This window comes from Silene latifolia, chromosome 2, assembly GCF_048544455.1.
Source record: "Silene latifolia isolate original U9 population chromosome 2, ASM4854445v1, whole genome shotgun sequence".
NCBI lineage: Eukaryota > Viridiplantae > Streptophyta > Magnoliopsida > Caryophyllales > Caryophyllaceae > Silene > Silene latifolia.
Window position 1 is genome coordinate 64,066,196 of NC_133527.1, and position 16,726 is coordinate 64,082,921.

Below are 16,726 nucleotides of genomic sequence, written 5' to 3' on the forward strand. Positions count from 1 at the left end.
AAAAATGATCTAATAGATAATTATAATGACGGGTTTCATTATATGTCCACATGCTTAAGGCTTGTGTATGATCATTTATAAAGTGACTTTGAGTCTATGAACTCTCTTAAAGGTATGTCAACCACCAAGTACACATATGGAATCAATAACAATTAGTCAACCTATGAGGTAGTCCTCCTTATACTTCAACATCATTAATTTGTGTCTCATATGCTATCTTTGAATGCTTAGTGTATTCATTCTAAAGATAGAGTGGGAGAAAAATGAGGACACAACACACAAGGCAAGATATAATTGTGTACAAGTAAATGAAGATCTACGCAAGAGAGAATGATTTGAATGAAGGTATATCTATTTACATAGTATACCAAATAGATGAGATCTATAGTCTCAAGTTAGTTCTAAATGACTTAAGAGACCAAGTGAAGTAATCATAAGAGTTTATTCTCAAGATAACTACACGAGGAGACCAAAAGAAGTTTTGGAAGAAAAATGACTAATGTAAAGTCTTAACAAGCTTTTGACTAAGGTTATGAATCATTTGACCAATAGTTTCAATCATGAGTTTTACTTAAGAGCCTAAATGAATCATAGTAACATACTAGTTATGATCAAGTTGCAAAGATTGATATTCCGATATCTTCAATAGCCAACGTTTTAACCACGCAAATGTCATTGTTTAACCTCGCTATGAAATGGTTAAACCTCCTTCCGAAAGGGTATTCCAAAGGACTTATTCTAAATATTATTTGTATTTGAATAATGACATTGCTACACATCATTATGACATGAGTGTGTTAGAGATTTAAAATCTCTTTCCGTAAGGTTGAGATGAGACCACTTCAAAATAGGCTTTTTGAAAGGATATGATGTGAACATATATGGTTTTATCCTAGTAACTTGGCAAAGCAATTTATATTTATATCTTTGACAAATTTCGATTGAGAAGTCAATTTCGAAATATGTGGAATTGAGTGGGAGTTAGGAAATTCTCATGTGAAGACATGGAATTTAGTGGGAGCTATCATCCTTGAATGTATAAAACTCATTACTCATTAAAGAATGACGAGCTAATACCTTCTTTCATAAAGAAGCTTTTGAGTTTTCAATTCTGGATGAAAATGGACAATGATGAATCCAATTACATCATGGGATGTTGGATTAGTATTAAGAGATACACATCACATCAACATATACATAGGTTATTCATATGAATGAAAATGGGATTACCATTAGCAGTCATGGTAGTTCATTGAACCTGAGAACGGTTGATCTCATGATTATTAGTAACTAATGTTTCCGCCATTAGAATAATCATGTACATGTCCAATTTTGAATCATATGCATAAGAGCATGATGATTGGTTGGTGAGCCATAATAGAAACGTCATGAATTCTCGAGTAGAATCCGATGAGCGATTTCGATGTTTGACGGAATACTCGATTATGTGACAATAGGTTGCACATACATATGAAATCCGAACACAGGTAAGGATTTATGAGAATCCTAAAACTTTCGAGCTAGAAAGAGAAATGAGAAGCTTTGGAAAGATGCTTGGTTGAATAAGAGGTTATTCAAAAACAATCTTTCCTAGTAAAGCTAGGACTTGTGAGAAGTGCTAAGCTGAATAATCTTGTAAATTGTTACAAGATTCTACAAAACATATACCTAGTGCATTGTGTGTGGATGGAACACTTGATCAGTACAAGTTGTATTATTCCTCGCAAATTCGTTCGTTATGAGATGATCGATAAGAAAGTTCTTTCAAGTTAAAGAACCAAAACCAAGGTCGAGAACCTTGATGTGTACTTGGTAAGATTCATGCTATGAGAGAGAACATGAATGTGAAGGAAAATGCAAGTGTAAGAAGTTTGAACACATGGACACATGGGATGTTAAACTTCTATTGCAATCAATAAGTGTTTACACTTATGATAAACATCACAAGGTTGCAATATGATATTGACTACCCGAGTGTGATGTCGACATTTGTCGTATGAGTTATTCTTAACTCACCCTGTACATTGTTATATCCAAACGGGTTGTAGAGACAATTGAACCCCGTTAAAGTGAACATTGATTAACATTGTTTTTGCCCATAGTTACTTATATGAGGTGACGTCTCGAAGTGACTAGAGTGTGAGGCGATTGATGGCAAGTTCAAGTGCCATAGAGTCATGTGAGATGACTAGTCGATCACATAGGCAGATTATTAGGAACATTTTGTCGGGCCTAATGACCGCTTATAGAGTTCTCGCAAATTTATATAGCCTGGTCGTGGCGAGAGCTACTATAGTATTCAAATGAGTCGATTCTTTTGACTAAAGACTGTTCACCTAAGATGGCACAGTTTTCGATTAACTTTGATTTGTGTTACTACGACCTTCGTAAATGGGGTCAAATGGGCATATTTTGGGTTATGATGGCTGTGGCTAGTCGAAGGGAATGAGTGCGATAGGAATTGTCCACCCCTAGTCGGGGTTATAACAATATCTCGGGGCCACTCGAGGAGTAATGAATCGAAATGCGTGGCCACGCTCGGATGGCATCCGGTGGATAAATCCGGTCAATCGCTTATTCTCCGGATCGAGGAAACCACTCTCGATATGATCACTTGCAAGTACGACCTGAAAGACACCTTGCATTGAGTGGGAGATAGTAATAGGACAAGAGAATTGGTGACGCACACTTGTCGAGGACAAGTGGGAGATTGTTGGAATATGTGTCCTCCGACAATAATGCGATCACGACTGTTGATCATGATGATCACATGTTTAAGTCTCATTAAAATGAATACAATTGGGAAGTAATTTTGTTCTTGTCAACCGGTCAACATATATCGGTAATGATTGGGCGACTAGAGTTTGACATTACCGTCGTGTGACGGTGGTGATCGATTGACCCCTAGGTCATACCTAAAGGGCAATACTCTTAATTGATTATTTAATTAATCGTATAATGTTACGAGTTAATTAAATTACTTGAAAATTGACGGACGATTTTGGAAGTAAAATTTACGTATCATATTGAAATGTGATTAAATAAGGTACGGTCTGAGTAATTGAATTGTATCATTACTCGGATGAAATAATTGTTTAATGTAGCAATTAAATTGAATGAATTGTTATAAATGCAATCAGTTGTGATTTATAATTGGTAAAATATTTTGGTACTAGTAATTATGATATTACTAAAGTCGATTTTGTATGTGACGTATTTTTATTAATACGTTGATTTTTAATAAGTTAAAAATTACATAACAAATATATGTGACATGTGACATGTAACATATAGACAATTGACAAAAATAATATGGACACCATATTATGTAAAGGGCCGAAAAATTAGAAGGTGTTTAGCTAATTATAAGTTGTTTGTGATTAGTGGAAAACACAATGATTAAAAAGCAACCTAACCATGCAAGCCTATTGTTCCTTGTGAAGAACAATTTCTCCATGCATTGGCTCACCCTAAAGCTCCTCTTACACGGTTTTGGGAAGCAAAATGTGATCATTGTTTTTCTTATAATTTTACCTAATAACACTAAAATGTTTTAGTGTGTATTCATTCTAATTCACTTCTCCAAAATTAGAGTTTTAGAGAGAAATAAAAACCTCCCTTTTATCTCTCTAAAAACCGAAATAATATAAGAGTTTATAAATATTTTGGTTCCATTTTTCTACCTTGATTAATATTATAACTAGTATTTGTAATATTAATTTAATTAAGAGAAGCCTTGGGTATAAAGCATAGGGAGAGATCTTACACTTAGATCTTTGTTCTTCCATTGGAATAGCTCAAGAACAAGAAGAGATAGGTGATCTCTCTTGTGCCCTAATAGCCGAAATTTACAATGTATGGACATGATTTCTCCTCTATTTATTTTATTGTTTGCATGCATAAGATCCGTTTTAATTTTATGACAAATTATTTAGACATATAAGAGTATGTTAACATGTATAGAGTTTGACATTACTGTCGTGCGACGGTGGTGATCAGTTGATCCCCTTAGGTCATACCTATAGGGAAATACTCTTAATTGATTATTTAATTAATCGTATACCGATACGAGTTAATTAAATTGCTTAAAATTGACGGATGATTTTGTGAGTATAATTTACGTAACTTATTGTAAATATGATTAAATGAGATACGGTCTGAGTAATCGAATTGTATCATTGCTCAGATGAAATTATTGTTTAAGGAAACAATTGAATTGAATGAATTATTATAAATACAATTTATTGTGATTTATAAATTGGTAAAATATTTTGGTACAAGTAATTATGAATTACTAAGTCGATTTTTGTATATGACGTATTTTTATTAATACGTTGATTTTTAATATGATAAAAATACATTGCATTGTAACATGTCATGTAACATGTAACATGTGACAAAATTGACAAATGACAAAATATAAAATGGACTCTCCATTTTATAAGTGCCGAAATATTAAGAGGGAGTTAGTGGAAATTGTGTTAATTGTTTAAATATAAACACAATGATGAAAGCTAGCTAGTAGGCATGCCAACCTAAGCTTTTGAGAAGAGCAAAATCTAAAGGCATTGGGCATGCTACCCAAGGCCATATTTTCGGCCACCCTAAGGAAAGAAAAGGAGTTTTTCTTTTTCCTAATTTATTTTCATTCAAAGAATACAATGATTTTCTAGTGTAAGAAAATTAAAATGCTCTCTACATCTTATGAGATTTCTAGAGAAATAAAATCACAAAATCCTCTTCTCTCTCAACCGAAATTTATGAGAGAACAAAAACATTTTGTGTCATATTTTTTTAAGTAAGACTAATAATAATACTAGATCACATTATTTTTAGTCTTTAAGATGTATTCCTTGGGTATATGCTTTTGGGAGGGATTCTACACTTGAATCCTTGTTCTTCCATTTGGAAAGCTCAAGAACAAGTGAGTAGGTGAACTCACTTGTGCCCATAAATCCGAATATCACATGGTGAGATATAGATTTTTCCATCTCTTTATTTAATGTTTGCATGCATAAGACCTTTATTAATTTTATGACAAATTAATTTATAAACATATATGAATATGTTAGTGTATATGAATCTACATTTTCTTCAATTGGTATCAGAGCCACGGTTGTTTGCATGCAAATTGGTTAAAAGTTTTTCCGAGTTATATGAATAACAAATAAAACTTGTAAAATTTGTGTTATTATGATATATCACGAAATTATTACATGCATGTTAATATTTCTGGTCCTAAAGTGTTTTAGGATATTTTGGTTAATTTTTCGGATTTTTATTGTTCATAATTTACAATAATGGCATTTAAATGTGATTTTATGAGTAAAAATGTCATTTTTGGTCTAAAAATAGCTATACTTCGAATTTTCACTTGGTTTTTGGATATGTTGTCACATATATTATTTTGAGATAACCTGTAAATTTTCATAATTTTTGGACTTGTTATGCTCGAAAAATGAATTTTTCATAATTAAATTCGGATTTAAGTGAAAAATAGGTTAATATGAGTTAAATTTCGAATCTGGTCATAGAAAATTAATATGTTGTCACATGCAATTTTACAAGATGTGTGTAAAATTATTGGCTATAAAGAAGTCCTTTTGCATGATTTATGAATTTTTGAAGAAAAATAGCATAAATAGTGACATTATTAGTGGAAAATTAATAAAACATAATCTATGACTTAGGAAAAACGTCTAATGTTGCATTTCATCATATTTTTCAGATCTAAAATTGAAAAGTTAATGAAAATAATTTTTCCATGTTTTTATGATTATTTTATTATAAATCGATTAACCGCAACATTGTTTTTCCGGAAAAATTTCGAAATTTTTAACCTAAAGATTTTGAACATTATGAGTGTCATGGATTTTTCCAGAATGTTCATGAGTTTAAATTTTGAATTTTGAATTTATTTGGAATTTTTGTGATTTATTTGAAGTTTAATGGCTTATTTTTGTATTTTTGGTCCATTTATGAACAATTTTGTAAATAAAAGTTAATTATGGTCAAAATTATTAGTGAAGACTATATTTTGAGTCCTAAGAGGTTAGGGTAATTAACTTATGCATAAATATGAGTTTATGTATTTTTGTGATTATAAAACGTTGAAATCACGCAAATCCGTAAAAACCGAGTAATATATGATATTGGCTATTTAAAGGCGATTTAGCATAAAAATTGAGCATGTTCATACATATTATAATGCTGCATTTTCTTTATGATTGTCATAATTTTCATTTATGTAATTTTGAATTATGTAATTTTACTTAGTATGGCCTTAGTTTTTAATTGGTATTTCCCGAAATGTATGGGAATATCGATTCGGTTGTAATTTTTATTGTGATCTCGTATCACCGTTTTGTAATTTAATAGATTTATTTTATTTTAGTTACAAATGTATAATAGGAAATTATGTAATTTATTATGTAATTTTATTCATTCCGGAGTTCCCAAAGACGGATTACTTCAAGAATGGCGATACATAAAGACGGTGTTACCTCGAGATGCGTGCCACAACCGAAGTTCAAGGGACCAATGGAGTTGGTTTCCGAATGTGTAATAGATTAATAGTTTTTTCTATTTTAGGAAAGGCCATACTAGGATTTATTTATCTTTTTGCTTGCATTTTATTTTATGTCGCATGCATCGCTAAATCGCCATAACTAAACATGCATTGTCTTTTATCGAGTTTATCGACCGTGTCAATTAAAATTATCGTAGTTCACCGCTTTAGTTCACTTAAAACGTGATAGATAATAAATTGACATGACCTCTCGCTAAAACTATCAATTGAGACATAGCCTTACCAAATAGTAGAAACCATGAAAACCTATTTCGCGAGGGAGTGCGCTCGGCCACACCGGGGTACAAACCTTGTTACGTAGGGGCAGTGGGTGATGAATGTTAATCCACCGAATTCATGTTGATGAGGGATGTATCGGCCCCACCGTGCCCAAGTTAATGTGGGTTTGGATCATGGACACATTTATTCGAAATTTGGATTGAACTCAACAAAAGTATTTGATAAGGGATGTATCGGCCCCACCGTGCCCTTGTCGATGTGTTTTGGGCTATAGATAATTGTTAATGTAATGTTATCGACCAAGAGTTCTAAAAGTAGAATCGATTAAAGAGTTAATCCACCGAGTTATATTGATAAGGGATGTATCGGCCCCACCGTGCCCAAGTTAATATGAATTTGGATCTTGGAATCATTTATCATAGTTGGGTAGAGGTCACTATGTAAATGCTATACTTGTTTTTTCCAAGTATTAATATAACATCCCAATGTTGTTAAAATCGCGATCCGGATCGTAGGATCGCACGATCCTACGATCCAAAAACAGGCAAACGATCCAAGTCGTTCATAGGATCGTCACGGAGTAGAATCGTCATAGAATCGTGCAGAATCGTTCAGGATCGTTGGGATCGCGATTCCACATGGGATCGTACGATCTTATTGAAATGGCTTATAATTGCCATATAACATGTTTTGGGCTACAATTCATGATATTAGCTACGGCCCACTACTAATACTTACCCATTTATCTAAAAAAATAAAAAAAAAAAGCTAAAAGAAAGTTAGAAACATAACCAAACAAGTGAACAACACTATCAAATTACCAGTTCTTCCTTCTTCACGATGAAACCTAATTCCCAATTTGCTTAATCATCAATCATTCAATCATCACTCATCAACTCATCATTTATCAACAAGGATATTCACGGTATGATTAATCTTACAATATTACTCATATTTAAGGTTTTATTATTCGTTTTTCAATTAGTCGAGTATCTCTTTTAATTTTTCTAATTTTTTTTTAATCTTACATTCTTAGTCATCTTTATGCTTAATTTATATTTTTCAATTGTTGTGTACTTGAGTCTTGAGCTATACATATATGCTGAACTAGACGTCTATACTCTATACTTGTATGAAACGATGAGCAATTGTTTATTTGTTTAAGCTTAATTTCTGAAATTAGTTCAATAATCTTGTGTTTATCAGTTTATCAATGTAGTCTGTATAACTTGATCACTTCAAATGGTGCTTACCTGTGTTCAATCTTATACTTTGTATTGAAAGATGTCAAGTTCCGCTTCAAGTAAACCTAAAAGAAAAAACGCTCCTGGTAATAGAAGTGACCCGGGTTGGGAGCATGGCACAGAGATAGATGGGGCGCAAAAAAAAGTTAAATGTAAATATTGTGGCGTTACTCGTGGTGGTGGTGTTTATAGGCTGAAACATCATCTTGCTGGCACCCGTAACAATGTTGAACCATGCTTACAAGTCCCTGATGAAATTAAAGAAGAGTTTAGAGCATTGTTAGAAAAACAAGTCGAGGAAGCAAATAACAAAAAAAGGAAAATGAATGACATTGGTGATGAGGATGATTATTCTGGAATATCGCGTCATGGGTACAATAAAAAGACAAGGGGAGCTATGGATTCCTTTGTAACCAGGAAAGGAGGGTCTGTACAAACCACTCTAAATCAAAAATATAAAAGAGGAGAAAGGGAGGAAGTTTGCCAACAAATTGCTCGTTTTTTCTATACTAGTGGTATTCCGTTTAATGTGGTCAATAATCCTGAATTTCCAATAATGATTGACATGGTTGGAAAGTTTGGTATTGGACTAAAACCTCCGTCTTATCATGAGATTAGAGTCAAATTTTTGAACAACGAAGTCCAAAATGTGATGAAGATGCTTGATGAGTACAAAGAAGAATGGAAAAAAACAGGTTGTACAATTATGTCTGATGGATGGAGTGATAGGAAAAGACGTTCCATTTGTAATTTCTTAGTTAATAGCCCTAAAGGGACTGTTTTTCTGTCATCTATTGACACGTCTGAGATATCTAAAACAGCCGATAACGTACTTAAGATGCTAGATGCTATTGTAGAGAAAGTTGGTGAAGAAAATGTAGTGCAAATTGTTACTGACAATGCAGCAAACTATAAAGCGGCCGGGCTGAAGTTGATGGAGAAAAGGCAAAAACTGTTCTGGACACCATGTGCAGCTCACTGTATTGATTTGATGCTAGAGGATCTTGATAAAAAGATTAGCATTCATGGTGTGACGATAACAAAAGCTAGAAAGATAACAACGTATATCTACTCTAGGACGTTGCTCCATTCTTGGATGAAAGAATTTACGAAAGATAGGGAGCTTCTACGACCTGCTGTGACCAGATTTGCTACTTCCTACCTAACATTAAGATGTTTAAATGAGCAAAAAGGTCCTCTCTTAGCATTATTTGCTTCTGATAAGTGGAAAGGTAGTAAATTTGTCAAATCCGTTGAAGGGAAAAATGTGCAAAGGATAGTTTTGGATACTAGAGGGTTCTGGCCAGGGATTATTACATGTTTGAGAGCTGCATTGCCATTAGTAAAGGTTCTTCGTATGGTTCAAGAGTCCATTATATTGGAGGATCTGCCTTCCGATGATGAGTGGATAACGGAGAGGGAGGAGCCTCTTCTTCCTTCTGATGGGGCATGGTTAAATGCGCTAGACAGAGCAGCAAGGAGGTCTGCACGAGAGGGAGCATCACGAATTGAGAATCAGAACAATTATGAAGACTTGACTGCAACTAGAGGATGTCCAGATGAAAATTTAGAGTACGAGGAGATAAGTGACGATGACATTGAAGCAGTCGCAGCAACTCTTGTTGGTTCCAATGAATTTGATCATGTCGATGATTTTGATATGCTATCCAGTGGTCACGACTTCGATGCCGTTGATAAAAATTTAGACTTGGCTGGTGATGACCTGAGAAGTGATGAAGTGGATGACAGGAATTTAGGTTATGAAGACTAATTGACTAATGCTTTTGGGTATGGTAGTAATGGAACCATGTGTGATGGATCATTTTGATGAAATTTCAACATTATAAACCATGACTTAAAATGTATTCTTGGTTTCAGTATGTTGTCAAGAATCCAAATTGTTCTTGTCACTTCTTTTTTCATCATTTTGCTTCTTAATCGTAGTAATGGTAAGTTGGTAACATTAGCGGTTGAATTGTCGCTTCTTTTGTTCCAAAACTCTATTGTCGCTATTATAATTATAAGATTAGTACTTTATTTGTGTTTTTTTATAGTTACTTTACATATTTGTTAGATCCCTTCCATCAATCATAGCTAAATTAGTGAAAATCGTAGGATCGTACGATTCTACGATCCGATCCCACGATCCGATCCTGTGAGATCTCCACGATCCAAAGTAGAATCCCGATCCTGACAACATTGATAACGATAAATGTTAAGTTTTCCACTATTCCGTTAATATATTGTTCTATTTCTTTACCACAATTCATATACGATATCATTTCGATTTTTCCAAAATCTCCATTAAAACATCGTAACTAGAGACAAATTTGAATTTTGCTTCTAAAAACCTCAAATGAACCATTGCTAAGGATCTCTTGTAAAGAGTATAGAATAAAGTTATTCATTATCAAACAGGTTTTTGATTTTTGACTAACACATCTACTTACAATGGATTATTTTTCATGTGCTTAATTGAATTAAGTACCTTGAAGCGATAAATTGTTTTGGTGATTAGATTTTCAGAATTCGTAATTGACCAAAATAACGCAACCACTTCAATGAAAGTTTTAAGACTAAAACGAACAAATGGAGAGTAATCTTCATGAATTCAATTTTTGCTTCTCAAAGCAAAGACTCATTGAAATGAGTGGGAGCATTCTCTTAAACCGTTAAGATGAGGACGAGGTTCAAGAAGTAAAAGATTATAATGGAATTGATACAAGGTAATGTTAAAAGTAAAGTTGTTGAGAATGACGATACTAAACCTATCAATCCCGACCGATAAAGTTTCCATTGTCTCAAATGTTGGACACGAGAAAGGAAACTACCCCAAATTATTGAAGAATCAACAAGTTAGTTGTGGGACATCTAATGGGACCTTCTTCTTTAAATGTTTATTTGATTAAACATAATTTTTGCTAGTACCACTTCGTCAATATTAGAAACCAATGGAGGTTTTCATCATTGTACTTGATACATAGGATGATTAGAATATGACGACTAGCAACAATCATATTGAGAGATAGAGTCATTGTGTAATCAATCTAGTTTTGTGTTTGGAGTTGTACTTAATTGTGACTATTAAGTACATAAACTCTAAATAAGAATACAATTTGTTAAAGATACAAAAGAGGTTTCACTTTTGTGACCATATACACCATGATTTGATGTATGGCTAGCCCATCATCAAGATGATTATATTCTAAACCAAACTAGAATGATATATCATGTAGATGATGTAAAGACTCAAATTGGTAACCCAAGATTAAACCTTAATATTTTGGAATGATGAACGCAAAAAGTTAACGAGTACTCTTGAAACCATTAGATTGTTAATGGTATATGCGTATCTTGTATTCAAAGCAAGATGTCTCGTGCCTTTTGGTTGAAAAGGAGATCGAGGTTGTATATCATCGATCCAATATAGGTTGATCATTATCTTTTACCAACGATTTAAGTTGACACTAATATGTTCACTTAATAAGGTAAATAGAAAATCTTTAAAGAAGTTTAAAGAGTTAAAGAAATCATGATTTAGTCGTGATGGGATTATCAAAGTGAAGACTTTGATATAAGCCAAAGTAATGTGATATAGTATCACAAGTTAATCTCTCTTAGCACGCATCATGGAATAATGTGTGATTAGATAAGAAATCAAACGCTATTCGATATGATTTGGATTTCAATCAAGTTACTTTGAGTTACTTGATCATTTTGGGGATTTTATCATTTTTGTCTAAATTATTTTTCCACTAAATCGAATCATATGAGATATGAAATGGTAAGGGTACCATATTTGTAAGTTTTCACAAGAAACAAATGCTCATTTTTCCTTTTCAATTATCACGAGTACGACGGGTTTGTGGCTCGTGAAGTCAGTCTTTCTAAAATACAAGTTTATTTTTGAAGACAGAGTGGGAGAAATTATTCAAGAGCCACAAAGAATGTTATGTAGCAAGAAACTGGTCTTTCTTGGCTACATGAGACGTTTTGTGCAAGACGTTGTTTCTTCAAAACCTAGGAGGTTAAATTCGTCACTTGTTAAAAATGATGAACTCATGCTACTTTTAAGAAAGTAAAGAGCTTATAACTTACAAAAGAAATTGGTTGATTCAAGTTGATTACTTCTAGAAAGTAATGAACATATGACTTACATAAGAGTGTTCAAGTCACAACTCAATACAAGGCTTAGAGCCATGAAAATCCGAAATAAAAAGGCTTGATTAGTGACAAAGGGTTTTTGCACTAATAAAGAGATATTTCAAAGCAAGATTGGTTGATTAGTGACAAAGGGTTTTGCACTAATTGAAATGCTTAAGTCTATTTGGATCTTCTTAGGGATTGTGTTTCATTATGAGGTTATGAAATACATAGCGAGTGAATCTAAAACCCACTTCTTCAATAGAAGGAATGTATTCAATACATGTCTTGAGTTTAGTAGATTCTTGCAATCCTAAGATAATGTGAAACTTAAGAGAGGGTCTTAAGTAGGACATCAATGAGTTAGAATCAACATTTTGATCATGTGATAAAACATTTCTCGATAAGTCGAGAAGTTGTGTTTATACATGGAGTTTAGTGGGAGTTACAGAAATTTTAATTAGTCCGATATGTGGATGACATATTGATCATTGAGGATGATTTAAGACTTTTGGAGTATTATAATACATCTTGAATATCCGGATTTATGAAGATAAATCCACATGATATTAGCATCAGTAAGAAGTCTTATGTTGATAAGATTCATGACTAGTTCAATTAAAATTGAACATATTTGATTGATTCCATTTGCTTCCGCTGCCGGATCAATTAAATGAGTAATGATGTATAACACTTCATATGCTTTGAGTATGATGAATTGTTTTCAAAATCGAATTTGAGTAATCCTTGCCAAGTAAGCCATAAAGATTACCCTTAAGTGCATGCAGAAGCATTAAGGAAGTAAAGCAAAGTGTTTATGATGCAATTTTGTGTAAGGGTGTTACACAAGTGACAATTGACAATTGAGGTTGCGCATGGTTTCTGACAAAACCATAATCAAAACACATTAGGATGGTTAAGATACCATTGTGGCTAAGTTAATTAAGAAGTAGATTTTCTAGAATCGTTCTGGACAATAAAGAACAATAAGAGATATTTATAACGGAAATTGAGTATACTTGCAATCATGAGATGTGCAAGAGGATGAGTCCCACACACTGTGAAAACAGTGGGAGCTATTCTTAGGCTAGAGGACCTATGTCTTGATTGGATCTCAACACGTACTCAGAAAATTTTGTGATGCAAATGTATACATTACAAAGGAAAACGAGTATGTAGTAAGGTTGAGTAAGGTACAAGAAGTTGATAAAACCTACTAACCAAAGCCTTCTCAAAGGCTAAACATGATGAGTCATGTCATTTCAATTGAATTGAAATGAACAACTACGTACAAGATCAAATTAGATTATAGAATATGAAATAGTAATCAGGCATTGACTATTCATATGTGATAATCACATTTGTCGTTCGAGTTTTACTTTAAAACTCTTTTATTATACTTTGTTACATCCAAACGGGTTGTGGAGACAATTGAACCCCGTTAAAGTGAACACGGATTAGCATTGTATTCGCCCATAGTCACTTATATGAGGTGACGTCTCGAAGTGACTAGAGTGTGATGCGATTGATGGCAAGTTCAAGTGCCATACAGTCATGTGAGATGACTAGTCGATCACATAGGCAGATTGTTAGGAACACCTTGTCGGGCCTTATGACCGCTTATAGAGTTCTGGTAAATTTATATAGCCTGGTCGTGGCGAGAGCTGCTATAGTATTCAAATGAGTCGATTCTTTTGACTAAAGACTATTCGCCTAAGATGGCACGATTTGATTAACTTTGATTTGTGTTACTACGACCTTCGTAAATGGGGTCAAATGGGCATATTTTGGGTTATGATGGCTGTGGCTAGTCGAAGGGAATGAGTGCGATAGGAATTGTCCATCCCCTTGTCAGGGTTAAAACAATATCTCAGGGCCACTCGAGGAGTAATGAACTGGAAATGCGTGGCCACGCTCGGAAGGTATCCAGAGTGGATAAATCCGGTCAATCAGTTATTCTCCAGATCGAGGAAACCATTCTTGATATGATCACTTGCAAGTACGACCTGAAAGACACCTTGCATTGAGTGGGAGATAGTAATAGGACAAGAGAATTGGTGACGCACACTTGTCGAGGACAAGTAGGAGATTGTTGGGAAATGTGTCCTCAACAATAGTGCGATCACATGATTTAAATATCATTATTAAATCTCATTTTAAGAATACATGTGGGAAGTAATTTTTACTATCAACTGGTCCACACATATCGGTAATGATTGGTGACTAGAGTTTGACATTACTGTCGTGCGACGGTGGTGGTGATTTGATCCCCTTAGGTCATACCTATAGGGAAATACTCTTAATTGATTATTTAATTAATCGTATACCGATACGAGTTAAATAAATTGCTTAAAATTGACGGATGATTTTGTGAGTATAATTTACGTAACTTATTGTAAATATGATTAAATGAGATACGGTCTGAGTAATCGAATTGTATCATTGCTCAGATGAAATTATTGTTTAAGGAAACAATTGAATTGAATGAATTATTATAAATACAATTTATTGTGATTTATAAATTGGTAAAATATTTTGGTACAAGTAATTATGAATTACTAAGTCGATTTTTGTATATGACGTATTTTTATTAATACGTTGATTTTTAATATGATAAAAATACATTGCATTGTAACATGTCATGTAACATGTAACATGTGACAAAATTGACAAATGACAAAATATAAAATGGACTCTCCATTTTATAAGTGCCGAAATATTAAGAGGGAGTTAGTGGAAATTGTGTTAATTGTTTAAATATAAACACAATGATGAAAGCTAGCTAGTAGGCATGCCAACCTAAGCTTTTGAGAAGAGCAAAATCTAAAGGCATTGGGCATGCTACCCAAGGCCATATTTTCGGCCACCCTAAGGAAAGAAAAGGAGTTTTTCTTTTTCCAAATTCAATTTCATTCAAAGAATACAATGATTTTCTAGTGTAAGAAAATTAAAATGCTCTCTACATCTTATGAGATTTCTAGAGAAATAAAATCACAAAATCCTCTTCTCTCTCAACCGAAATTTATGAGAGAACAAAAACATTTTGTGTCATATTTTTAAGTAAGACTAATAATAATACTAGATCACATTATTTTTAGTCTTTAAGATGTATTCCTTGGGTATATGCTTTTGGGAGGGATTCTACACTTGAATCCTTGTTCTTCCATTTGGAAAGCTCAAGAACAAGTGAGTAGGTGAACTCACTTGTGCCCATAAATCCGAATATCACATGGTGAGATATAGATTTTTCCATCTCTTTATTTAATGTTTGCATGCATAAGACCTTTATTAATTTTATGACAAATTAATTTATAAACATATATGAATATGTTAGTGTATATGAATCTACATTTCCTTCAACGAGTCACAAGGACTAATAAACAAGGAAAAATGGATCACACAACGAGTCATACGGACTAATGAACAATGACAAATGATTCACACAAAGAGTCTCAAGGACAAATGAACAAGGACAAATGGTTAGCACATGAAGTTCCATTGACAAGGACAAATGGTTCACACAACGAGTCACAAGGACTAATGAACATGGACAAATGGTTAGAACAACAAGTCACCATGACAAGGACAAATACTTCACACAGCGAATCACAAGGACTAATTAACCAGCACAAATGGTTCACACAACGAGTCACAAGGGATAATGAACAAGGACAAATGGTTCACACAACGAGTCACAAGGATTAATGAACAAGGACAAATGGTTCACACAACGAGTCACGATGACTAATGAACAAGGATAAATGGTTAGCAGAACAAGTCACAATGAGAAGGACAAATGGTTCACACAACAAGTCACACGGACTAATGAAGAAGGACAAATGGTTAGCAGATGAAGTTCCATTGACAAGGACAAATGGTTCACACAACGAGTGGAATAAAACTCTAAGAACACAAAAATGGACAGAAAAACAAGTTAAAACCGTGACTCAAAATGCTAAGGATCGAGTGAATTGGATATGAAATAAACCAAGCACAAAGCCAAGGTTTAAGACTAAGAGCTTGTTCAAGCACCTAGCAAAGAACTCACTCAACCCCTAGCACTAAGCATAGGAGGATCTTCTAGCACAAAGCAAAGAATTTAAGAGGAAAAACTAGGTTTTCACTTGTATTAATGTTCATTCAAATCTGAAGTTCTCAAGTGTTTAGCTTGGTTTATATAGACCAAGGCTTACAATCTTGACCCTTGATTACTAGTTACATCTAAGGGCCACAAAAATAGCAGCTAAAGACCAAGAAAAACGGCAGCCAAGGACTATGACAAATCTGAAATGAAAAGGACATAAAGCAAAGAAAGTAAACTAATAGTCCAAACTTCCTTGTTTGTAGCTCAACTTCTTATTTATGATTATATGGACTGAAATGGGGCTTGAGGAACCGTGTAAGAGTCCTTGTTGCAGCCATAAAGTCCCTTGAGCTTTGTTGGTTCAAAAGAGGAAGGTTGATAGCGACATAATGCACAAAAAACTAAGCTTGTTCCAGCCATGGTCCTGATTGCGCGCGGTTCAAAAAG

The 16,726-nt window shown here is 33.7% G+C and overlaps 1 protein-coding gene across 1 annotated transcript; it reads left to right on the plus strand.

Moving 5' to 3' along the window:
* Positions 1-8,092: 8,092 nt before the first annotated feature.
* LOC141640889 (uncharacterized) lies at positions 8,093-9,823 on the plus strand. The gene has a single exon (XM_074449567.1). The coding sequence runs from the start codon at positions 8,093-8,095 to the stop codon at positions 9,821-9,823; it is 1,731 nt and encodes a 576-aa protein (XP_074305668.1).
* Positions 9,824-16,726: the final 6,903 nt, after the last annotated feature.

Coding starts and splice junctions, on each gene's coding strand:
- LOC141640889 (XM_074449567.1), top strand. CDS start 8,093: ATGTCAAGTTCCGCTTCAAGTAAACCTAAAAGAAAAAACGCTCCTGGT.